Source organism: Helicoverpa zea, chromosome 1 (genome assembly GCF_022581195.2).
Source record: "Helicoverpa zea isolate HzStark_Cry1AcR chromosome 1, ilHelZeax1.1, whole genome shotgun sequence".
In the NCBI taxonomy this organism is placed as follows: domain Eukaryota; kingdom Metazoa; phylum Arthropoda; class Insecta; order Lepidoptera; family Noctuidae; genus Helicoverpa; species Helicoverpa zea.
In genome coordinates this window covers 7,881,949-7,909,348 of record NC_061452.1, presented here as the reverse complement: position 1 = coordinate 7,909,348, position 27,400 = coordinate 7,881,949, and the positions used below count along the sequence as shown (strand labels likewise).

The window sequence follows — 27,400 nt, the reverse complement described above, 5'->3', positions numbered from 1 at the left end:
CCACTTGAACTTTAATCAAGCGAAGTCAGCGAGTCGTAATTGAAAGTCCGTAAGTAGACGTTATTAAAGCTGGCAGTACAGTTCGCTTCATTAGCCCGCGCCGGATATCAGATATGGACGCAATTTCCTGTTTTGATTAGCATATCAATCTATTTATTGACTAATTAACTTCTACGATACGGACTGACTGGGATATAGACATTTACATTTCAGAAACGTGAAGCCTCTATCAGCTTGCGTATCGTCCTGATAAGAGCGTATAAGTAGATTGATACATTAACTAATCGAAATCAACTGCGATTGCAAAAGGAAATTTAATCTTCTGGGCACTTCAAACTTTTCCCCTTGTTAAAGTTTCTAAACATTAAATCATTTAGGCAGGTTTATGGATTAATTTGCGACGGGGTCAAGAAATTTTGAGCAGTTAGGTACTTCGTTTTTTGTATAATTGGTAGATATTAAAAACATTCGATATGTATGGGTAAACGAGATGGGTTACGAGAGGAGACATTTTGGATGTAACCTATGATATTAAATCACGTTATTGGAACATTCCAGTAAAATGTAACGCAATAAATATTGAGAGCAGGTAGCGCGGGCTCGGGGGCGGCTCAGGCCTGATGTTTATAGTGAGTCTGGTGCGCCGCAAAGCAGACCGCATCACCGCCGCTCTATCAGCCGCACTACGACGAGACCTCTCTGGCGCCATTCTATCTTACCCAGCATACGGTTCCAAAACAAATATAATTTTGAACAACGATCACAAAACGTATTCCGAGCTCAAACCCTTAGTAAAATGCTAATTCGGAGAAAAAAGGAATGGTTCGTAGCTGCGGGCCTTATAGCTTTAAGGAAATCGTTGGCAATACAGGCGTGGAGTAAAATGAAGCAAAGATACAGGCGTGTGGGGGCGCGCGTGCGGGGTGCAGGGGTGCGGAGAGGCGAGGAGACGGAGGGGCGCCCGACAACCCTTAGTGTCGCGGAGGCTGCGGCCGGTTGCGTCGCCCACCCCGTGCTACGCTGCTGCCCTGCCAAAACATTGCTTCATTCTCTACTAATTAATCAGAGCTTCATTTGTTTTGATATTTGCTCAAATAAATATACGAGAATTTATCATGTTTTGATATTAAATCCAATGAAAGACTTTTCTTCGAGTACTGAGATATAGCAGACGAAATAATTATTCTAATTTAGTGTTAACATTAGACGAGAGTAAACTGTTTATCTTTCTTGTGAATAGTGAAAGCATTTGTTTTCACACCCCATGATATTATTATCATTCCTGCGACCTTACGTAAGTATAAATTGTTCATGACCACTGAAAGAATATATGAAGGTTATTTCAAAATAGAAGTATAAATATACTGTTGTTCAGCTTATTACGAATGCATTTTTATGCTTGCTGCTTTATTTTATCCATGTTGTCGTAGCTATGTTTTTCTCCATCACATAGTTTATGTAAATAAAAAGTAAACAAGTTGCGGATTGTTAATACTCCTCAAGTTCAAATTGCGTAAATAGATATAGACTATATAAATATATATACCTACAAAAATCTTCTAGACAGAAACATGAACAGTCGATTTCAGTAAGTAGTTTATGATAGTAAGCCTTTGTGATTTAAAATGAAAATGAGCTATCTTAAGTTGATCAGAGGGCTACACTTGTTTCTGAAGAGGGTCGCCACTCAGCGTGAGAGCCTTACAGCTTGTCCAATTATAGATGTTTCTATCAAGAGGTGTCTGACGATAAGACGTTCACGTTTATTTATAAGCGAAGACAATGGAAACGAATTTTATGGTTTCATTTTCAATAAATGTAACAGTACACATAAGTAATTGTGCTTCGTACGTACAATATGGATAGATTTATAGCACTTAGCATCTCAAAGAATATATTTTCATTTTTAAAATTATTTGCAATGTAAATTTTGACATTTAATTTTTTATAAATATTTAAGGTTCAAGAAAGTATATTCATATGTAAATAAAATTAACGAACACAATTCAAAACATGTGTACAAATATTATGTTAAGTAAAATTTTGATTTCAGCTGGTCTCCCCGACTTTCCACAAGCTACAAAAACAGCGGTTGTGCCAAATAAATTCGTAACTAGATAATAAGTAAACAGTAGTAAGAAGCATGAAGCCGAGCAGCATGGGCGGTCGCGGGATGCCGCACTCTTTGTTAATGGCCTCCGCGCTAATCCTGTCATTAGCCGGCGCCTGTTACTGTGAGCTGACTTTATCTTCTAAAGACGAGATTAAAACAGTATCAAGTTCCCTAGCTCCACCGACTTCACCACTTAAAAAGCTTTACGCGAAACCATTAGAGACTACAGTGGCCTCGACGACTGCATCTTCAACTACAAAGAGTAGCTTAAAAATAACAAAAGCGTACGCTCCGACGGAGAACCCGGCGACCGCGCGCCATTCAACTATTAAAGTGTACACAAGCACAAAGGGGGTAGTGAAAAGTGCAAGAAGGCAAAAGTTAAACACTAGTTCTAGTGCCCTCGGCGCCGCGCATTCACCAGCGAGGCTTCAAGAGCGCCTGGGGGCGATAGATTGCGATCTGGCCGTGCTGCCGCGCGAGTCACGCCTCTGGCGCGGCAACGAGACGCATGAGCTCAATCTGCCGGTCACTGTAAGTACACTCATGAATTCTTATTCCATCCTACACATACACATCATACACTAAATAGATACAAAGTATATTTCAGTTTTGCAGTTTCATTTGAAAATGTTCTTGGTTCTTAGTATACCTGTATATTACAACAGACGGCTGTCAGATACTGTCTAGTGTCTTGATATGGTACTCTCGGGAACTGACCTCCTTGTGTATTCGTATCAGCTTCAAGATTATTACTGTTGTGGCTGTATAGGTGTCCCGAGAGACTGCTACGAAGGCTACGTTGCTACGAAATATATTGTTGGAATAATTCCTGACCTACTTGATTTATTTTATTTTGCTTTCTAAGCTAATGTTAACTACGTGACATAAATAAAACTGCTCTGATCTTGAAAGGTCACTACGGTCTCATTTTTAATCTTGGTATGGAATGGTCGTTTTTTTTCTTAGCGACCTTTTAGCATTAAAGTCGCCATACACGTTTGAATGTACAATGTGCACATGGTAATATTGTATACTCGGCAGATTGTCGTGTGTTAATTATTCCGACACACGAAATCGCGAACTACACGCACGACCGACTAATTGTAAAAAACAATCAGTTTATTTTATTTTTATAAAGTTTATTACGACGTCCGTCACGCCTGTAGTAAATTATGGGGTAGGTTATGCGGTCACTGGATTCAAATGAGTATTGTGAAGTCACAGCTCAATGAATTTTGCATGATATCCTATTAAACCCCAAGGCAATACGTAACGAGCCATTAATTAGACGCAGCCCCAATTAGGGATGGTAAGTGGGAATATAAACCACACTGTTCACCTGTATTCCCTGAAGAATTATGTACAGAATATAAAGGAGTACTGTTTCGAAACCTTTGTTATAACAATGAAGGTAATTATTAATTTAATTGCTATTCTTTCGTAGTATAATCTCTCCTCATTTACTGAATTATCTAAAACTTGTACTTACTGGGACTTACTTCCTGCAAATTGACTAAAAAGTCGCCTATGTATTATTCTCATAGCCTGCTGCCTAGTTTCATTAAAATCCATCACGTAGTTTTGGCGTGAAAGAGTAACAAATATACAGATATACACAGGGACATCCAAACATTCATAGGAACTTTTAATTTAATTTAATGAAATGATTACACTAATTAGTTCATCATCTGCATAGGATGATAGAAATAGCTTTCAGCAGCAAGTACTAGTTCAATTTTAAAAAGTAAATAAACACTGTAAGACAGTTACTATTGTTTTAGACGTTACACATTTCAGTAAACTGGTAACATTATGTATATTAAACTCCGATTATTTTACTCCACTTGGGCCCTTACATTTTCAAAATAGAATACTTTATTAGGAAAATCCGATATCCTTTAGTTCGATATATTTAAGTAGGTACTTGTGTGGATACCTCTTCATCGTAAGAGGATACTTTTTCTATTATTGTATGGTATTAGAAACCCTTCCCAGAATTGTACGGTATAATTTACTAAATTGTTATTTCAGTCAAATAAAACGATGAAAAATAATTTATTTATTCATAGAGCTTATTATGAGAGATAAATCTGTGATGTTTGCATATGTAGGTCCGTCACATGGAAATTGCATATATGCATTGAAAAAACAAAGCTCAAGAGCTTCATCGGTTCGAGTAAGGGTCTACTCCCGATTGACGAACACGGTAATTTTGGACACGCAAAAGGATTTCATTACAAGAGATGAAAATCATACTCATGTATGTAGTGCTGACCCACACTAGCCAGTAGCTTTATTTAAATAATCTCTTAATACTGCTACAACTCACATGAAAATAAAGTCATAGCTATAAAGATATTACCCAAACGAAATAGCGAAGATTGCAATTCTAAAGAAAATCCAATTTATCTATACGTCTCTCGTAAGAGGTCGTGGTAGCGGTTATTCGGACTTTGTCCGTCCATTTTGCTTTAGAGCTAAAGTTTTCCTTTATAAGATGGCCGGTTGTTAGTATAAAATATAACTCGAGAGTTTACTTTCATATTAAAGGACATGTTAGCAGCATTAAATAACACATGACGTATAGAAGTACCTATTTATTGATTAAGTTAGCAATACCAAAGTGCGAGTATTACCTACTGTTATGCTACTTACGTACAATGCAGGCTTCTGTGAAATTCTAGTTCGAAATGTACACGGTACATTTCCCTAATATTCAATCCATAACATTGTTTACGCAATTATTTATGCGCATTAGATGCTGCGTTATGGCGCTTAATGCCATGTACCATTATATGCCATAAATAAGAAGCAAGACGTGAATGTACTAAACTTAATCTCCATGGGCAATTTATACAATGTCTTTTCTTCCGCGCCCTTATTCCAGAGTATAATATTCTTGTTCGCGCAACTTTGATCGTGACAGCAGCGAGCACGCCGAGGTCAAATACATAAACCATAAATCGTCGTACTGAAGGAGAAATGAGGAAAAAAGCTTTTTTGCTCCACTGGTTGAACTCTATTCATTACTTCTGTTAAGGAAAACGTCTAATCCATTATTTATGTACTATTGGACTGTTGTGTTGTCCTAGTGATAAAAGGAGAATTGTAACTAAAATATGATTGAATATCATTTATTTGGTACCAAAGTAAAATGATTTACTAATATTATCTTATATGTATTCACAATAGTGTATCTACATTTTATGTATTTACGTGATAATGTTTACGTTATCGACCTCCTTCGCGTTGTCTGTGTCGTTTTGCTGTGGGTAATATTTTGTAGCCGGCACATGTCTGCCGCTCACCTCTACGTTCAAAATTCATTCAGTTAAAGCTGTAACTAAAAGCCCGCAATCAGCATCGCCTTTGATGCATATTGAATGATACTGTAAATATGACAGGGGCCATTTCAATTAGTATTCACAGAGGTTGACTTGTTAATTAATGAATGTGTGACTTTGTGGTGCGGATGGCGGAGGAGTGCGCGGGGAGCGGCGGCGGTGGCGGCGGGGGCGCGGCGCCTGCTGCGGCCGACGAGGAGTGCCCCCCGGTCATCGTGTCGTGGGAGGGCTCTGCCGATATTCAGAGCGGAGACATCCTTATCGTCCGGATCGCGGACTCCTTGCTACTCGACACCTTTGGCCAGGTCGACGTCAAGAATGGCACTCCTGAGGCGAACGTTTCACACGGCGATGGGGAAAGGTCAGCGGTATTAATAAAACTGTGAATCTGTGACCTACATTGTTAGCGGCAGCTTTAAGCAGTGACCCGTACCATCTCGCCGCATCGTTACAGCGATTGATTTTCCAGGATACATCGCACGCTGCTGCAGCCAGCCGTGTACCAAGTGACGCGCCAGGGCCACGAGCACTGCGATGTCTCCGACGGCATGCTGCTGGACATCACTCCTCTCGACGAGCGCGGAGCCAAGCTTTTCACGCTGTATGACAAAGATCTAACGGAAGGCGTTAATTTACTCATAGGTACTTAAACATTACACACTTTAACATACTTTATATTTTGACACGCCATTTATTGCTAAGAGTTTGAATACAAACACACTGATGGAAAAGTTGATATTTATGTTGCTCGGCTTAAAATTATATTGTTTGGAAGATATATTAAAATTTGAAGCTTTGAAACAGTTAAAGTAGATGTCTATGTACATTACAAAACCGGAAAGAGGAAGGAAGTTCGAGGGAAAAACGTCTACGCCTACGGTTTTATTCTGCGATCGCACAAAAGATATGTGCGGAATTCCCACCGTATAATGCATCGCGTGCCGAAGGTGGCGGTGTGAAAACACAGTGACTCGCTCTACTTGATATATTTCCAAGGTTTACGTCTCGATAATGATTTACGAAACTGTCGCTGTACTTATAAAGTGCTTTCTTTCAGTTGTTTCTGAAAACTGGAAATCTCAATGTGTGCGACTAAAAGTAACGGTGAAGTCGGATAATTGTGGTGAGTCTCAAGACTGCTCCGGAAAGGGTGTGTGTTACACTAACGTGTCAATGGTATGTAATAGATGACTAGATAAATGTAGTTTGTGATAAGGGTTGCGGTTGACAATGTAATCGATGTGTTTGTAGGAAGGGTACGAGTGTCAGTGCTGCCCGGGGTACGTGGGCCCGCACTGCGAGGAGCGCGACGCGTGCAATCCGTCTCCGTGCCTCAATAACGGCATATGTGTCGACCTCACGCAACCTCTCAACGGCGCCAACTACCGCTGTCTCTGCCCTTATGGTGCGCATAAACATTTACTAGGCTCTAAATCGTAGATTTTATGTTAAGGTCGGTAATATTTCTGTACCAGGATAAATATTTAAGTGTGCCCATAAGGTAAATGTACAAAAATACAGCGATACAAGCGGCAGGTCTATCATGCAACTGAACATCATAGTGGCCCCTGAGTTCTGATCACTAAAATGATAACTTCTTTTGATCTAAATAGGATTATTATGATTGAATATAAAAGGTCAATCGTCCATCCAACAGACTAACAGAAAACTTTTTCTTCAACCGGGTTCATTCATTCATCCGGGTGGATTCCATTTCTATTTCGAACGTACATAATACGAAAATCGATTAAGGAGTAACCGACTATCTAAATGATCCGTAAATTGAGTTGTCTAAAGCTAGCGTGTTTGTGTGAAGAAGTGAAGACGTAAGAATGTAGAGGACGCGGGAGATGTTACTTGATTGTGGAGCCAATGCCCGCAGGGACCTGATAGGATCTGTTGTCCGGATTAACGGGTCGCATGTATAAGCTGAGAAAAAAAGCTTAAATATAGACTGAATTACAAGTGACCTCGTTATTTATCAGTGAAAGAAAACACAGAATAGTGCTAGGAGGCAAATGTTGTATGACATCGATCATGATTAAAAATACATTTTAAATGAGTTCGAAAATAAATTTTGTTTTCGCTGAATTGATCGTCGATATGACGCAACCTTGCTACGATTACGTAACTATGCAACCATTTTTGCTTGTTCATATTGCATGTTACTATTGTATATTTGCATATATGTTAATGTTAACATTCTTAGCTTACGTTACATATTCTTGAACATATTGTTACAATGTGGACAAAAGCTAAGTTATTGCTATGTTTTCTCCTCATTCTTTTTATTTCAAGTTGAATTTGAATAAATCAGAATGAAACTTTTTTATTCTTTGTTGAACGTTTTAACTCAAACAGAAGCTTACAAAACTTTTGCTATGGAATTTGAAGTAAAGAATTTGGTTTTGGAGTAGGGAAAACGGTTTAGAGATTTTAACAATTTAATTTATAAAACGTACCTACCTAAATCTATAATTTTACCAAGTACACGAATCACAAAAAATGATTTGTATTTAGATTTACATAATACTAGAGACAAAAGACAGGTAGAAATATCATTAGCTAGAACTAACTTATTTAAAAAAAAAAAACCTTTTAATTGTAAATATGTAAGAAGGATGTAAAATAATTGTGATTGTTTTTCCTATAAAGGTTTTACGGGCAGAAAATGTGAGCGGGACCCGTGTTACTCATCGCCATGTTTGAACGGTGGCTCGTGCATGAGTATGGCAATGAATGGCTCGACAACTTTCCACTGCGCGTGCGCGGACGGCTGGACAGGCGCGCACTGCGAGCTTTCTATAACCGGCGGCGCCTGCGCCTCCAATCCTTGCGTCAAGGGTATCTGTATCGAGCACACCGATAATGACGCTGACGGACAAGATTATCGCTGTTTCTGCCAGCCTGGTAAGAAAATTTTAACATACTTTACAATAATTTGATAATTTAATCTACATACTAATCTGAAATACAGTATCTTTTACATTTCTTGCTATTCAGCTCTCAGCAGATTTGGCAACACTTTTCCTTACCACCTAAAATAACTCAAGCCGTAGGTGTCTACTTGGCAAACGAATCTTTGTGCTAAACTATGCCATTATTCCTATATCTCATTGACACACTTATCTGTGCATAACATTGTATTGAATGGTGAAAAAGCCTTCCAATTTTGTAATACCTGAAAATAAAATTGCTGATTATTGTTCAGATCTGTGTAAGCGCTACGCTTTCCCAAGTGATATAAATTGGCTATTAGCGACCGCCATCGTGTAGGTAATACGTCATGTATCCTGGGACGGGCTCGTGAATACGTCCGGAACAATACGATTCTAATGACAGTCCATTTCCCCAAATCAGTTGCGTCATTTATGCTGGAACCGCATTCCTACATATGTATGTATGTATATGTTCCTGATTGGTGGTTCCGTGGTAAGTGGACGCATATAAAGTGTATATACTGTGAAGAGTCAACATTTACGAAGAGCTTTATTATTGACTGTGTTACATGAATTGTAATCTATAATATAAAAATGAATCGCAAAATGTGTTGGTAAGCGCATAACTCAACAACGCCTGGACCAATTTGGCTAATTCTTTTTTTGTTGTGTTTGTTATTGTCAGGAGAAGGTTCTTATGAAAAAAAAATTGGGGAAAATAGAGAAGTCAGTTGACGGGAGCGAAGCCGCGGGCAAAAGCTAGTTACAGATATATTTGCTTATGAGTATTACGGCACTACTGGTAATCAAATTATAAGTGCGAAGTTTAAGCTTAGAGGTCAAATAAAGCTTCGGAGCTAGGTCAATTTAATAATGTTTGAAACTTGTGTGGGGGTGCTGTAGAGCAAATTTGCGCAGTGATTTATTGGAGTTAAGTTGGAAGGCTGCCCGCGGCGGCTATCCGTCCTGCGGTTTCATGCGGTTTCGTCCGCTCCTAGTTAACTCCCAAGGCTTCTCTCGAAATAGATTTTTACTTACAATCATATAAATGTTTCAAATCCCCTCGACATTTTTATTGTCTTCCCTTAAAAGGCCCTCAAAGAGACGCTTTTGTTCGAGCTAATCTGAAGAGGGCTGGAACCTCAAGTACGTGTTTATTTTTAGACCTCAGTCATTCTGTTTAACTTTGTATGTAATATTAAATATTTATTTATTTAATGAGTGATATTAATCAGTGACTGTATTGAGCTATGATTGATATAGTCCTCGGTTATAATCTGAGGTACTTAATTAATAATGTTACATGGTTATGAGAAAATTACCTGGTTGTACGCCAAAAAAACATCAAACAAAGTACATGGTAGCTACTTATTTTGAGACGTGTTCATGTTATTACTTTTTTGTACGAACATTGTTTTAAGGTCGTTTTTTCATTCGAAAAAAGCATTTGGATGTAAACGAGGCATAAACAAAAAGTATAGTCTGACGATATTAACAACATAACCATGTTTATATAAATGTGAGTTCCCAGTACCTATTAATGGCCATGACTTTGAAATAAATAGTCGTGTGTTAATGTTAGTTAATCCACTTATACGTTTTGAATGAACATTAGGTAAATAATTTGATATTAGCTCGTAAATGCTGTTTATTAGCATACCGTGCATCGAGGCTGTGTAAAGTATCGTGTTCCGTTCCGTTGTAACGGGTTCATAAAACTTAAATAACTATTACGTTGTTGAAGCATACACATCACTATATCACGTTAACGTCATGTAGTCCGCCATGTAAATGTAGTGGAATAATAATGTGTTCACCATAATGTCCATAATGAACCTCAGAGTGTTAGCTGTGGCATTAGTCTGTTGAGGATGTCACTTTTAAAATTAATTATACAAACGCGAAGTCATTAAAAATAACAATTTACATAAATATTTATTATCAATAAACGTCAGTATAAGTATAAAATAATAAATCAAATTTTAATCGAGCCACGAAAGGATGGGATTGAGAATTTGTAATTCAAATATATTACGATCGGACTATTAATTTGATGAGAAAAATATTTATTAACTTCTGGAAAACACAAATAAGCGCTTTACGACATCAAATAAATCTGAGTGAATTAATCAAGTGTATTTTTCTACTGGAAAAACGTTCGATGGCGGGTTGCAAGTAAACATCCCCCGGGACAGATTGTGTCTTGTCATAAGGAAGCTACGACTTTATTTTTCTCTATACTTTTTCTCATCTCAATTTATCTTTTTGCTTAAAGAAGACTGACAGTTGTGACGTCTATCGGTGTAGATCTGTGTCCATACTTTTAATTCTTAAAAAATAATAAACACTTGTTTCGGCTCAGTGACTTTATTTATAGTGAACACAGTGAAACATACAGTGACATATATTAAAGTGGTTAATAAAAACAGTGCTTAAGGTTCTAAACTATACAAAACAATACTTACAGTGACTTTGCGTAATTGAGTTCTACCCTCTATTTTTAATAAGTGTCGGATATTCTCGTCTCTCTCGATTTGACAGACCGACGGCATAGACAGAGGGCTGATATTCTCGTTATCTGTCAACGATCGACATCGAGTTAACAGCGCCATCTAGCGTGTGAACGGCGAATCACCTCAGACGCAAGTTACCTATTTGCCTACCATCATGCCTGGTGTCAATTGCCACGGTTGCGGTCGCTTTATGGTACCGGCAGAGGGCGCTAAATGTGGTAAATGCAAAATGGCGTACCACAGAGGGTGCGTAGGAGTTGTAGCAAAAGGCGTTGTCCCTGCAGGCTGGCGCTGCCCAGAGTGTAAGAAGAACCTGTTAAGGGACAATAGGGCGGATACTCCAGTCAGAGGTCTTGCGGAAAGCCCTCCCTGTTCTAGCACCAGCCCTGTAGAACATACAAGCGTGGTGCCGAGTTCACCCAACACCAGGACTGTTAGTTGTTCCAGCCCTTTACCTGAGACCGTCGGGCAACAATCTGCGAGTCTATCGTCTGTTCCTCCTGCGCCGCAAGCTGGCTCCGACTTGACTCTAGTGGAGGAGTTGAGGGCGATGCGTGCTGACCTTCTGGAGTTCCGCAGCAAGATGCTGGAGGAGATGATGGATCTTAAATTATCCATGCAGAGCTGCAATACCCGTATTGACGGCCTGGAGGCCAGAATTAATGCACTGGAACAGCGGCGGGAGACCTCCCCTTCCACACATTCATCCGTGGAGGGGATTGTGGAAGAATTAAGGAGGGAACTGAACGACAGGGATCAAGACCTTCTCAGTAATGACATCGAAATCTCAAATATTCCCGAGAGCACAGCTGACAACCCGGTTCACATTGCCAAGGTAATAGGCCTCAAGTTGGGGGTCACGCTGGAGGAACGTGACATCGTCAGTGCGGAGCGGGTGGGCGGTAGGCAGCTCAACGCCACAAGCTCTGCCGGTCCGGCGGTGCCGCGGCCGCGCGCCATAGTGGTACGCCTGGCGCGGCGCGATGTGCGCGACCAGCTGCTGGCGAGTGCGCGCGTGCGCCGGGGCGCGACGACTGCTGACCTGGACATGTCTGGCCCGCCGCAGCGTTTCTTCCTTAACGAGCGCCTCACTAAAACTAATCGCCGGTTGTTTCGGAAGGCGCGAGACGCTGCTAGCCTCTTCAGCTGGAGGTTTGTTTGGACGAAGCGAGGTCGCATACTGGCTAGGAAGGGCCCGGGTGACTCCACCCAAAGAATCCGCACCGACGAGGACATTGCTGCGACTATTGGATCTGTCAATGAAACAACTTGATTACTGTCTGTTTTTATTATTTTTGTCATTGTGTGTGTCTAGCATTCATGAGTGGGGGAATATGCGTCACACTCTTTTCTATCAGGGGGTTATCATATTTTGCTTATATGGTGAGTCAAAATTGTTTCAAATCTATATAACTATATTATATAAACACGTTAAATCTTACACTAACATTTCACAAAAATTATTATTATATACATTATATATAGAAGCTATACACATTATATATCAAAGCTATATACACAAACAATATCTACAAAAACTATATATATTTTATACAATAGCTATATACATTATACACAAAAAACTATATACAGTACAAACAAAATCTATATACATAATTAAATTTACAGTACATAACAAATGCAAATGACTCCAGCTAAATACATCAAGTTTGGTTTGTTAAACGCAGGTTCACTGGGGACTAATCAAGATCAATTTCTGATAGCCATGGGCAACTATTCCGTGGATATAATGGCTATCAACGAAACTTGGTTGCGCAAGGGTGAGGATGGCCGCGCGCCTAGTGTGCCTGGGTATAGACTTAAACACATACCGCGTCCCACGACTGTCCGTGGTGGGCGAGGCGGAGGGGTCGCATTTTACCTTAAAAATGGAATCACTGCGCGCATCAGACCTCATCCTGAGCACAGCAATGTGGAACAGCTCTGGCTGAACCTCAATGTCAATAAAAAAAACTACTTATTGGCACTGCTTATCGTCCACCATGGCTAGAGTTACATACTTTTCTGGACGCCTTGACTGACAGCATTAGTGGGTTGGCACCTTATGATCATCTGATTCTGTTGGGAGACTTTAACGTTAATATGTTAGATGTTGATAGCACAAAAACGAAAGAACTTACGGAGTTTCTCAATCACTTGAATATTCAACAGCTAGTGCAAACACCCACACACTATGTGGGAGACAGTAGTTCGCTAATTGATGTTGTCTGCACAGATGCTCCTACTCGTAACGTCATTGTGAATCATATTAGTGAGCTTGGCCATCACTCGTTTATCACATGCGAGACAATTTTTAAAAAGCCTACGTTCAAACCCAGGTCGGTTGTATTTCGTCCGCTCAAAAACATACTGGAGGACTACTTCATAATGGATTTGGGGAATATACCATGGTCATCGGTTGGTGACATGAGTAATGTTAATGATATGGTGCAAACATTTAACTTCTTTTTGAATCAGCTTTTTGATCTCCATGCTCCTCTCAAAAGCATGACCTTTAAAACCCGTCCCACTCCGTGGATAACTGATAATGTTAGGCTAATATCGAAGATGAGAGATGAGGCAAGGGCACGGTTTCGCAAAACTAAGTTACCAGGACATAAGCAATATTATCTTCAACTCAAGCATCAAGCTATTACGGCCCTGGCTAGCGAGAAGAAATCATATTTCACAAAGAGCATCAATGACCATATTAAGGACCCTAAACTGTTATGGCGCAACCTAAAGTCTGATGTGCTGCCAGATCACACGCAAAGATTACTACCAGGACATTTCAACAACCCTGATGAAATTAATGCTGCGTTCCTGGATGTGCCGGGCAACTGTCATCTAAATGTGTCACAGCAGTCCTACTTTGAGACACATAGCTTTGGTGATGCCACATTCAGTCTTACAACGACCAACGCCGAGGCTGTTCTTAAGATAATTAAGAGCCTGGGATCTAATGCACAAGGTATCGACTGTATCAGCCTTGATATGATATCCCTTGCTTTGCCTAATGCCTTGCAAGCCATTACTGATATAATTAACTGCTCTATTACCACGAGTACATTCCCTGAACTATGGCGATGCGCTATCGTCCGACCTATATCCAAAAATAATAATCCAGTCAGTACAAAGGACTTGAGACCTATCAGTATTCTGCCTTGCCTCTCCAAGATTCTAGAACGGGTAGTCTACTCCCAAGTAGTAAATTTTCTGGAGGTAAATAAAATTCTTCCAGATCTGCAATCAGGGTTTAGACAGGGTAGGGGTACTGCAACGGCTTTGGCTGATGTTGTAGGGAATATTCTTGAAGCGCGCGATAGGGGGGAGGGTACAATCCTGGCATTGCTAGATTTTTCCCGCGCTTTTGACGCAATCAACACCACTCTATTGTTGTCCAAATTGGCTTTCTACGGCTTTGACCCTGATGCAGTTGAGTGGTTTAGAAGCTACCTTTCCGATCGATCTCAGTTAGTGGAATTGCACACAGAAGATGGGTCAAGGGTGTCATCCGCCCCCCTCCGCGTGTCGAGGGGCGTTCCTCAAGGCTCGATTTTGGGGCCCCTGTTGTACATACTGTACAGTGCAGATATCACAAAGTCATTCATTCACTGTAATTACCATATGTACGCCGATGATATACAATTGTACATCTCTTTCAAGGCTGATGAAACATCTGTGGCTGTGCAGAAAATCAACGAAGATTTGCAGAGAGTGGTTGAATGGTCTGAAGTGAACTCTCTGGTACTTAACCCCCTTAAATCGAAGTTTATAGTTCTGGGTTCTAGGAACCAAGTGCGTACAATCTTGACCACTAATCCTGCGTTGACAGTCATGGGCGAGAGCATTGAGAGAGTTGAGCTAGTATGCAATCTGGGTTTAACTATGGATCCCGAATTAAGGTTTGAGGCCCATATCAATAATGTTCTGCGTAACTGTTTTTATAGACTGAAGGTTCTGTATGGAATACGAAAGTACCTGTCCGTCCCATTGCGCAAACAACTCGTTGACAGTCTTATTCTATCTAGGCTAAACTATTGTGATATAGTGTATGGACCATGCCTTCTTTCTAGGACAGAACACGTTATACAGCGTATTCAAAATGCCTGTGTTCGGTTCTGCACAAACATTCCTCGAAGAAGCCACGTGACTCCGTACATAAATAATCTGGATATATTAAAGATGGCAGCCAGGAGGAGGCTGCACTTGGCCAATTTGCTTTTTGGAGTTATTGATTCAAAAAAACCAGAATACCTATATAGCAAGTTGACCTGGAAACCCATCCGTTCAGATCATGGTCTCCGGTCCGTGGTATGCCCTCTGGTGGTACCAATGCATCGTACCATAGCATTCCGAGGTTGTTTCAAGTTTGCAGCCACACGCTGTTGGAATGATATCCCTCCACCATTGCGACGCCTGAAATCAAAGTTACCATTCAAATACCTACTTAAAAAACATTTATTAAGGGAACAAACTGGCTGATACGCATGGTAACTGTTTGTATTGTCACTTACCTACGGGGTCATGGCGTACATGCGCTGGTGTAGGGATTTCCTGAGGCGTGGGATGCATTGGAGGCACACTTGTAGCAGAAGCGTGGCTCCTGATCGTTGAGCAATCTTGGAGGAGGGGCTGTGTCGGCTCATATTGCTCCAAATATCCTTCATCTGTGTTCTTTGTTATGTCCTCATATATTTTTATGTACCTGTGATATCAATTCATTACGATTTTAATGTTAATTCTAAATTTAATTAAATCATTATTATTCCTTACTTTTTATATTCCCTAATTTAACTAAAATGTTGTTTTTTAATTAAAGTTGAATGCTGCTTACTACGTACTATTCGCAATCCACGTGTAACTTCTACTCACCCACCGTCATGACAAAGCATATTTTATAACACCTCGCACGATCCCAAACTGGGATAAGATAAAACTTAGTCACTCGTTGCTCAAGATACTTATCTCGTATGATACATACACACTATACAATATTTTGTAAAGCATATTACCCTCTTATAATAAAGTACGAAAGCGTTGTTAGGAATTTATAGTCTATGACATTTAAAAAATGTAGGGTTGTTAGTCTATGAAAAAGAATGACTGTGGTGTGAATTGTCATGATGTAAAAACTAGTGAGAACAATGTTATAATTCCTAACAAAATGTGATTGTATTTCTTTAACTATTAATAAAGGCTTTCAAGAATACCAGAAGTTTGAATACCTACAATAGGTTATGGGCCCAGAACGCCCGAGAAGAAAAAATTAAAAACCGGGATTGGGTAATGAAAAACCCAACATAAAAAACAAGTGAAAAAAAAAAACTAAAAAACAGTAATAACAAGGAAGAAAATAAAAAACGGTGAAAAACTAAAAAATGGAAAAACCTGAGATAATACAGATAGAAAAATTAAAAGATGCGGAAACATTTTTATTGTGGAAATTTGAATTCAATATACACTTAAAAGCGGCAAATCTTGCAAAAACAATTGCACAAACAAAAGAAGATGACAAGAAAAGTGACTTCAGTATCAAAGATGCTCAGGTGCAAAGAATTATCATAAGCAGTATTGATAAGAAACTAAAAGGTCACATAATTAATTGTAACAGTGCACGTGAAATGTACGTAAAATTATGTGAAATATTCGAAGGTTCTGAGCAAAGAAACAAAGATGCATTATTACAAGAGTTTTTCACATATAAGAAACAAGAGAGTCAATCGCTTTCCCAATTAATAAGTGAAATAGAAAATTTACAATTTCGTATAAGTCAGCTAGGAACAAAAATAGATGATGAAATGGTCATATCCAAAATACTAAGCTGTTTACCAAATAATTTAAACTATTTTATAACTTCTTGGGAATGCATGGCAGACGATAAGAAAACCCTTCAAAATTTAACAAACAGACTTCTGGCTGAAGAAAATCGAATGTTGAAAGCAAAAGAAAGTGACAAGCAGCTAGCATTTCAAGCTACATCTTCATCTACATCAAAGAAAAAGTTTAATGCAATAAAATGTTTCAAATGTAACAAAACAGGGCACATGAAGAAAGACTGTAGAGCCTGTAGTATCTGCAAAAGGGACAACCATGAAGATAAAGAGTGTAAGTTTAAAAATAAACAGTGCTCAATCTGTAAAAAAATTAATCACAGAGAAGAAAATTGTTTTTTCAAAAATAAGAATAAGAATGAGAATGAAGAAAAAAGTAACAAAAGAATAGAAAAGGCATTTTTTACAAACGGTGAAATTCAAGAACCAAAACTGAAAGAATTTGTTGTAGACTCTGGGTGTACTGCACACATGACCAAAAATGTAGACATACTAAAATTTTTTGAATGCAAACCATCATCTGTTTTGACTGCAAATGAAGAAACAATAGAGGTGAAAGGGACTGGTAAAGTCATTGGAAAAAAATGTACTCTTAATAATACCCTGCTTGTTCCTGACTTATCACAAAATTTATTATCGGTTAATGCAGTTACAAACAATCAAGGAGTGGTTATATTTACCAAAGATAATGTAAAAATATATAAGGAGTCAGAATTAATTATTATTATTTATTATTAAGCCTTTATTGCCAACATAAATGTGTACAATTCACTATTGAGTTTTTTTTTTTTTTTTTTTTTTTTTTTTTTTTTTTTTTTTTTTTTTTTTTTTTTTTTTTTTAGCATGCAACTAGATGTATTTACATTGTAAGTATTTATTTCATAATCCTATTACTATTAATTTCTCCTATCTGGTTTGGTGTCAGCGTGTCCTTGTGACACATAGGCCTCCTCCAGCTCTTTCCATTTTACTCTTGTGTAAGTTAATCTATGCCATAGTGTACCTGCGTTCTTTCTTATGTCATCAGACCAACGTTTTCTTTGCCTTCCTCGTTTCCTTTTTGTTTGAAATCTAGGATTCCATTCGGTAATATCTTTTGTCCATTTATTCCTACTCTCTCTCATCATGTGGCCTGCCCATCTCCACTTAAGTTTTTTAGTTTTGACTACAACATCTTCTAGTCTCGTGATTTGTCTTAAATCTATAGCTCTCTTTCTGTCTTTTATGGTGTAGCCCAGCATACTCCTCTCCATAGCTCTCTGGCACGTGGGAGAATTAATATTAACAGGAAAAAAAGAAAACGGTTTATATAAAATTAATTTGGATGATAATAATATGCAAGAAAAAACACTGTTAATGAAAGAAAATGGCACTGCCTTAGAATGGCATCAAAGACTTGGACATCCAGGAAAGAAAATACTAGATATATTACCAGATGTGGCAGATGGAATAAAAATAAATGGATTAAGGCAAATAGACGAATGTGAAATCTGTACACAAGCTAAACAAACAAGACTTCCATTTAACACAGTAAGAAACAGAGCCAGTAGACCACTTCAATTATTACATACTGATGTATGTGGACCGTTCGAAAACAAAACGTATGATGGCTATAGTTATGTTTTAACCGTCATGGATGATTATACTCATTTTACAAAAATATACTTGCTTAAATATAAAAATGAAGTTAAAGAAAATTTAAAACATTATATAGAAGAAACAGAAAGAGAGAGAACAGAAAAGGTATCTACCATAAGATGCGATAATGGAGGTGAATACACAAGCAATGATTTTAAAAAATGGTGTACTGAAAAGGGAATAAAACTAGATTATACAGTACCATACTCACCACAACTAAATGGTAAAGCAGAAAGACTAAATCGAACATTATTAGATAAAACCAGAGCATTACTATTTGATTCAGGGTTAGATAAAGAAATGTGGGGTGAAGCTGTATACTGTTCTACTTATATTATAAATAGATTACCAAGTGAATCTTTGAAGAATAAGACACCTTATGAGATGTGGCATGGTAAAAGGCCTAATATATCTAATATATGCAAGTTTGGTTCAATAGTATATGCTAAACAATTACATTCGAATATTAAGAAACTAGATCCAAGAAGCAAAAAGTTAATCATGATTGGATATACTAATAATGGATATAGATTGTGGAATAAAGAAGAAAGAAGAATTGAAATAGCAAGGGATATTGTTATAATTAATAATAATAAGAAAATTGGAGAAAAATATGAAGAAACAGGAAGTTCGGTGATAACAGAAATAATACCAGGTAATAATGAAGAAGAAATAAATCAAGAAGAAGAAAGTGATGACAGTTATTATGAAATAGAAGAGTTAGAACAACAAAGTAATGTAATAGAAGATAACATCCCAGATATTATTGATGAAGTAGAAAATGATGAAAATAAAGAAAGTAATACTGCAGAGATAGAAACTATAGAAACTATAAATACAAAACGACAACGGAAAAAACCAGCTTACCTGCAAGATTATGTATTACTTACGTATGATGAAGTCATGAAGTCTGCTGAAAAGAATAATTGGGAGAAGGCCATAAATTCGGAGAAGGAATCATTGGAAAGTAACAATACATGGGAAATAGTTGATGTAGGAAGAGCAAAAGGACACAAGATATTGTCAAGTAAATGGGTATTTTGTATAAAAGAAAATGGTACTTACAAAGCAAGACTTGTAGCAAGAGGCTTCGAACAGCAAAGCATTGACTATCAAGAAATATATAGTCCAGTAGTAAGTCAATCAGCAATAAAATCATTAATAGCAATTGCTGCTTCAAAGGAATATGAAATGATAACTTTTGATGTGAAAACAGCATTTTTGTATGGCGAGTTAAAGGAAGACATATTTATGTATATTCCTGAAGGATATGAAAGACAGCCTAATAAAATTTGTCATTTAAAGAAAGGACTATATGGGCTAAAACAGGCACCAATGACATGGAATAAAAGATTTACAGAAACTTTAAGGAAACTTGGACTGAGAGCTTCAAAGTCGGATCAGTGTGTGTTTTTTAATGAAGACAAAACTATAATATTGGCTATATATGTTGATGATGGTTTGGCCATATCAAAAGACAAGGAAAAGTTATTACAGATCTTGCATCAATTGGAAAAAGAATTTATCTTAAAAACATATGAACAACCTCAAAACTATATAGGTTTTGAAATAAAAAGATCAGAACAAGGCATCTTGTTGCATCAGCAGAATTATACAGAAAAATTACTTAGAAAATATAATATGTATGATTCCAAAGCTGCAGATACTCCATGCATTGTGGGAAAGGAAAATGAATCTAAGGTGGCTACGTCAAATTTCCCATACAGAGAACTAGTTGGTGGATTATTGTATTTGTCAACCAGGTCAAGACCAGATATCAGTCAAGCTGTGAATGAAGCAAGTAAAAAGGTAGAAAATCCATCAAGGCAAGACATATTAGCAGTAAAGAAGGTGTTGAAGTACTTGAATGGAACGAGAGATAAAGGGATTTTGTATAATGCTGGGAAAGATATTACAAGATTGCATGCATATTGTGACTCAGATTATGCAGGTTGTACAGAGACCAGACGAAGTACAACAGGGTTCATAATAATGTTGGCAGGTGGACCTATAGCTTGGTGCTCCAAAAGACAGCCGATAGTAAGTCTATCGTCAACTGAAGCGGAATATATAGCAGCAGCAGATTGCGTTAAAGAGTGTTTATACTTAAAGACTTTTATAAGTGAATTAATTGGTAGCAGTATTAAGATTAGTTTGAATATTGATAACCAGAGTGCTATCCAATTGATTAAAACAGGTTCATTCAGCAAGAGATCTAAACATATAGATGTGAGATTTTATTTTATACACGAAAATTATAAGAAAGGATATTTAGATGTTATATATTGTCCTACAAATTATCAGATAGCGGATATGTTGACGAAACCACTATATAAAGAAAAATTTAAATTTCATTGCGATAAAGTTGTTGTGTAAATTGAGAGTTATAATTAGAAGTGTTTAAGTTAATGTTTTGAAAACTTGTTTAAGTTAATGTTTTGAAAACTGATGTGTTTCTGAAGTAATTATAAGGTATTTTTAATTTATGTTCATATATTAAAAATAGGAGAAGGTGTTAGGAATTTATAGTCTATGACATTTAAAAAATGTAGGGTTGTTAGTCTATGAAAAAGAATGACTGTGGTGTGAATTGTCATGATGTAAAAACTAGTGAGAACAATGTTATAATTCCTAACAAAATGTGATTGTATTTCTTTAACTATTAATAAAGGCTTTCAAGAATACCAGAAGTTTGAATACCTACAATAAGCGTCGGTCGCCATTAAAAATACATTTTTATTTTCAGTAGCTGAAATAGTTTTTGACAGATGTTTAAGTTACAGCACTGACCTCTATGGTTTACAGGCATAGATAATTAATGGCGCGACCACATGTATTTTGATCATATGGAGTAAACTAATTATATTCTATTATATTCTTCAAAGAAACACTATTTATTTAATATATATTTAAACACAATTTATTTAACACATATTCGCATAATCACCCGTTGGACGCCATAACGTTAGTTTCGGCTGTCGCTGAAAATCAGCGCTGGGACTTTGTCTCGCACGGGGTCGCAGCATCATGCTGAGCGAGGGCCGTATTGCGTGGTTGTGACGCATACTACCCCCTCATGTTTGTTTTCTTTCTATTTTAGCCCTTTTTTGTTTTATTTATTATATTGATTGTTTATGTAGGTACTTATGTATGCGTCCTCAATTACGTAATTAAATGTATTTTCTTTCTTTCTTTTTTTCTTTCTAAAGCCTACACACTCATTTGGAATGAATTACGCAAATCTTCTTAAGCTGTACAATCATGAATTCCGTAATTTAATTTTAAGTTAAGTGTATGTCCTGCTTTGATACAGAATATTTTAAGGACAAATCTTTACGTTAATATTTAAGGAAAGAAAATTAAATTGAAAGAAGAGCTTTTGCACTTAATACAGCAGTGGAGAGCTGACACACCTGAATAAAATTCGGCTTTTATAAAGCGATGGCGGATTACACAATCTTGACCTTAAAGATTCAGGGGTTATAATTAAAATTATATTTATTGCTTATTTAAGTAATTTATTATTTAAATGAATGAATGCAGGTTATACGGGCGATCGGTGCGAGTTGGAGTATAATGAATGCGAGTCGTCGCCGTGTGCCAACGGGGGTACCTGCATCGACCGCGTCGGCGGGTTCGCATGCTCTTGCGGGCGCGGCTACTCCGGCAACACGTGCCAGCTCAAGGTCAGTGCCGAACTGCCGACGCTCACTACATACTTAATAGATAATGATCGTGGACGTTGTCTTCCGTAGACACTAAATTGTGCCGAAATACTTCAAACGTGCCAAGTTTTTTGTCTACACGTAATTATTTTTGTAAGGCATAGATTTCAACCGATTCTGCATTTTTGGAACTTGTTATCTTTGAACGGTTTTCTGATGCTATTTTTAATTATGATCATAAAACTTTTAATTGAACATTAAGATAGCGTTGTAAATATGATGAAGACAATGCCTAATAAAGTTTATTACTACCAGCTGCTATTTAGAGAATTCGGATGAAAAATCCTAATTATACTTTAATCCGCCTTACGAATGATCAGCACGAAAATTGAATCACAGATACAGTAATGACCAAGAAAATCACCCAAAAGTTAATTCTTATGTTCTATAAACAAAATTAGCATTCATGTTGCATCTGTTATGTCTCTGTTGGTGACTAACCCACGCACATTGTTTTAATATTAATAAGTTTTACTTTGAAGACTTCCGATTTTGTTTAATACAGTCGGCAACACGTAATGTATGTTTATAAACCGAAGCTATTTGTTCGCATTCCCATTATTGTTAGTGTCATATTTAACAGATTTGATTCATTATGACAAACAGCACAGAAATATTTACATGTATATGTAGAATATTGATATTGCCTGTTACGGACAGTACCCAATCATTGGACATAATTATGGAACAATTGCCGATCTAGCTAGGAGATACCCCCAAGCATTGATATACAAAAAAGCCCACCTAGTGAATTTATTATTTTATTTCTTCTTTTTCAACAAAGTACCTGTCCTGTACCTGTTCCCAAGTCTTTTACAAGATTATGAAATACTAAATCATCATGTATATTATCATGATCAGGTGGACCTGTGTGCTCCGAGTCCGTGCCCCGCGCACCGCATCTGCCTGGACCGCGGCAACAACTACGCGTGCGAGTGTCCCATGGGCTTCGTGGGAGACGAGTGCCACATCCCTACAAGATCTGTAAGTATACAGGGTGTGTCGTTCACAATCACATTAAATCCTATCGTATATACTTTATGATATTCTATGGCGAATTGTAAAAAAAAATAACCTGATCCATTCAGTGGTTTAACCACAGGAGTCATTTTTCGTTTTTATAATTTACAACATCATGTGTAAAGCAGAGATAAAGTTAGGAGTATCGAATGTTTTGATCAGTTGTCAGCTGTCAGTTTTCAAGGGAGAATTTCAGTTGTTGTTGTGTAATGACTGACTTTTATATGGTGTTCTAAATTTCGCACATTTTTATTCTATTTACTTTGTTTGAAAAATTCATTTTTTTATTTTTACGTATTTTTCTTTTTTCTTTGTGTTAATCGATATATATTAACCAGTATATTAACGCATTTCATTTAATGTGATTATGAACGACACACCCGATATGTGTACTACGTTATCACCAACCCGCATTGAGCAAGCGTACTGATTAATGCACAATCCTTCTCCGTGTGAGAGGAGGCCTGTGTCCAGCAGTGGGACGATAAAAAGGCTGTAACACGACAACACACACAACCTACGTATATTGGGACGGAATGGCAAAATAATTATCACTACAAACTTGTCTCCTTGCTGTAAACTCACTCATTATACAAATATACAGTCAACTACATACTGTAACTTATTATATCTAAAGATATTGTGCGAACATCAAGATATGGAATGAATACTAGTAACATGTTTCTATTCAAAGTGTTTGTGAATAGACTCAATAGAACTATAGGATGAGATAGAATCTTTGAATACAGGTAGTTCCACATAGTAGATTCATCAAAATAAGTGAAAAATATTTATGCAGTTGATTATGATATAATGCGAAGTATTTAAGGTCTACCATGGAACTATTAAAAAAATATATAATTAATGTTTTTAAACAAAACAATGCTCTGTTCCCAATGGCGAATATAATCGTAAAATTAATTACTTTGTTTGTTCCGTACATACCCGTGGAATTAAACTTTTCCGCTCAGTTAGGAATCATTTAAGTATTTTGTAATTAGTTCTTAACATTGTAGCATAATTAATTTTACCTCCATATTTTTATAGTTTAATTGAAGCTTATTTTTTTATATAAATATCTAACGTCAGCTTTGTTTGTAATATTCCAGGCATGTGACAACAATCCCTGCGCGCACGGCGGTACGTGTTGGAGTGGGATCGAGTCTTTCTACTGCTCCTGCCGACCGGGGTATACTGGCAAACTATGTGAAGGTATGACAAGCAACGAAATTATTTTCTTTACTGTGTTTTAAAAATACATATTGCAAAAAAATAACATTTTCCTCTTTTGTTTTGACAATGTGCTTACTCCTAAAAAGCTACATAGAAGTCAAATTCAAAAGGTTTTCTTTCAAATAAACTTTTGCAGGCGCTAATGAAAAGTCAGCATACATAACATATTATTAGAAATTGTCCTAAAATAAATTTCATAGTCCTGTCGCATTTTCACTGAATGAAGTTACCAATTAACTCTAACAAGGATCTCATTTTCCGATATGATCCGATAAACTCCTTCACATAATTCTCGGAAAATGTTTTCAAATTTTTGAAATATGTTTTGTAACAAATAATGGAAAAATATTTTCCACATTTTCAGAGGACTTCATCCTCGAATCCGTGGTGGGCAGTGAAGGTGGTATGGACATAGAGCCTCGCCGGGGCCGGTTGGAGAGCACCGGCGGTGGGTCTGTGCGTGAAGTGCGCATGCCTCTGGGCTTGTACCACGATCGTCTGCATAACGTGTACATAGCTGCTGGCACGCTCGGCGCAGCCATCGCTATTGTTGGCGTCGTGGTCAGTATTCAATCGGTTTAGTTAACTTACATGATATATTTTATATTTTTTGCACGGTAAAATGTATTTGGTATCATAGTCTGGGCCAGAACACCACATACAATTACAGCCTTTTTTTATTGTCCCACTGCTGGGGACACACGGAGAAGGATTAAGCGTTAATCACCATACTTGCTCAATGCGGGTTGGTGATTTCAGATAATACATATATTCCAGGTTTCATCGAGATATTTTCCTTCACCTTTTTATCAGCCATTGGTGTCTAAGATACCCATACTTAAGAAGTAAGAAAGTACATACAAACTTAGAAAAGTTGCATGTACTTTCGAAGAACATCACTTGTTCCACAGAAATCATTACCAATTATAAACACAACAATAATCTCCACGTGAGACGAAGGATAAACGTTAGATAAGTTTCATAAATAATTTTGATAAGGGTGCTACGGGCTACGCGCTACGAACTCCCGACTCGTAGCAATTCTGCTACGAAGCAGTAGCGAACATGTTAGCGACACTATTGTTCTGTTTTTTTATACTTTAAAAAACTCTAAAAACATTTAATTTCGTAGTAAAAAATATCCTCTGAATCCAACCTATTACATACTTTTGTTTTATATAACATAACACTGTTTCTGAATTGTTAATTTATATTCTTCGGTAACCTTTACGCCTGCTCACGGTTACGAAATGATTGCATAAGATTATTCAATGCAGCGTTAATTGGAGAAGTGCATGCACGTTCAGGAGCTGTTGTGTGTAATGAGGAATGTGTGTGGTCAGGTGACGGCGTGCCACTGCCGCGTGAACAAGACGTACTCGCGGCTGCTGTCGCGGCTGTCGCGCGTGGCGGAGCCGGGCCCGCCGCACCACTGGCTGCAGGACAAGCGCGCGCCCCCCGCCGCCACGCCCTTCCCGCCCCCCTCCAACACCCTCGACACCACCGACATGTACTACACCCTCGACTTCAGCGACAGTCAGAGCTCGCCTCTCATCCAATAGCAATCATTCCAGAACTGCTCCGAAGGGGAACGGTTCAAAATACAGATCTAAGTAGAATAGGCGATGAGCCCTGTCCCACCTTTGTGCGCTTCGACTCTCCGTAACAGTCCTGCGTTACTTCGCATATTTTAAAATCCATTTCGGACAATTAAATAAAATGCATTGCATTTAATGTGCCATTATAGAAAGTAAAATATTTATCATATCTATTTTGGAATGTGAAAGTGTTGTTAGCGATTACCTTTTTTTCAATAAACAAAGTTTTACGCCAAAGTATAATAATTGCGTGGGAGATACCGTAACTATCAGCAAGGTGAAGCCATTAACTCGTGGCCTCGAGACGCAAAAATACGTACCTATAGTTTATGATTATAGCCGTAGTAAATTATGTAGTGTCCCGCTGTCATGAGAAAATTTCAATATTCAATAATTTATTTGAATTTTTGTAATGATGTATCAAGTACCTACTAATTTTTAAACGTTTAGATGATATCAAATAATATACCATTTTAGATCAAATTGTACTTTTTATAAGTTATCTTATTAATTCAATCAAAGTTTTAAAACAAGAAATCTAGGTTTTCCGCGTAACTACTATTATATGGCTAATATAGCTGTAAGTATACGTAATTCTATACTAAGTGGGCGTGATCTTATTAAAATGTTTTAGAATTTATTGTATTACCGTTCTAGTATTTTATAAGCAGGCTTCTGCAGGTATTAAGCTAATATGCTTTATCACAGACATAATTTTCAATAGTTTTTTGGATCTATATTATTATATTAATGTATGATTACTCAAGCAATAGTTTCTGCAGTTATTTAAATAGATAGGCTTTCGTAGAATGAAATATATGATCATTTATTGACTAGCTCGAACATTTGGATTTCTTTATATTCACACTAAGTGCCTGTCGGAACGTTGGAGACGCTTTACATTTATCTACGATTTTGTTTCATTTCAAGATATCACAAATAATTAAAACTGAATCAATGAATGTGTTTGTGGTTGTTGAGGCTATGAATATTCGACTGATCTTCAGCTTAGATGTTTCACAAACCTTTTCTCTAGCTTGCTTTCCGTGTCTGTGCAGAGTATCTAGAAATGTTTTTTGACTTCGTGCTTTATGTTTACAAGGGCAAATAAGGTCCTTTTTATTAAAGTCATCTAAGTAAAAAAGGAAGTAAGAGACACTATTTAAGTAGTAAGTTGCTATAGTTGCCTGAGTGTAAGTTATTGCTCTTATCTCATCGGATTTTTAAGTAACGTATCTAGTCTTACTTCAAGTCTTTGTCTTGACGCTTTCGTAAACTTTGAAGCTTTTAAATGTACAGAATAATATAATTACAAATTGTTAACGTAAAATATTAAGATTAATTAAATGTAACTATTGAAGTTGCAATGCTGTTTCATTTGTCTCGTCTTACCTTGTTGTTTCCAGTTCAGCATGTTACTTTTTAAAGTTAAAGCCATAC

The 27,400-nt window shown here is 37.4% G+C and overlaps 2 protein-coding genes across 2 annotated transcripts; both read left to right on the top strand.

Annotated features, from left to right (window-relative positions):
- The first annotated feature begins 1,011 nt into the window (after positions 1-1,011).
- LOC124639290 (delta and Notch-like epidermal growth factor-related receptor) lies at positions 1,012-27,327 on the top strand. Its single transcript, XM_047176600.1, has 12 exons — positions 1,012-1,294; positions 2,054-2,646; positions 5,588-5,821; positions 5,930-6,102; positions 6,518-6,636; positions 6,712-6,865; positions 8,116-8,370; positions 21,928-22,070; positions 22,971-23,093; positions 24,239-24,341; positions 24,727-24,923; positions 25,706-27,327. Exons 2-12 carry the CDS (start codon positions 2,144-2,146, stop codon positions 25,922-25,924), a joined length of 2,223 nt encoding a protein of 740 aa, XP_047032556.1. The 5' UTR covers positions 1,012-1,294; positions 2,054-2,143; the 3' UTR covers positions 25,925-27,327.
- Positions 10,733-12,363, top strand: LOC124639196. Its single transcript, XM_047176491.1, has one exon. It carries the CDS (start codon positions 11,067-11,069, stop codon positions 12,183-12,185), a length of 1,119 nt encoding a protein of 372 aa, XP_047032447.1. The 5' UTR covers positions 10,733-11,066; the 3' UTR covers positions 12,186-12,363.
- Positions 27,328-27,400: the final 73 nt, after the last annotated feature.

Coding starts and splice junctions, on each gene's coding strand:
- LOC124639290 (XM_047176600.1), top strand. CDS start 2,144: ATGAAGCCGAGCAGCATGGGCGGTCGCGGGATGCCGCACTCTTTGTTA. Junction 22,071..22,970: donor GCAACACGTGCCAGCTCAAG/GTCAGTGCCGAA, acceptor TATCATGATCAG/GTGGACCTGTGTGCTCCGAG. Junction 24,342..24,726: donor TACTGGCAAACTATGTGAAG/GTATGACAAGCA, acceptor CCACATTTTCAG/AGGACTTCATCCTCGAATCC.
- LOC124639196 (XM_047176491.1), top strand. CDS start 11,067: ATGCCTGGTGTCAATTGCCACGGTTGCGGTCGCTTTATGGTACCGGCA.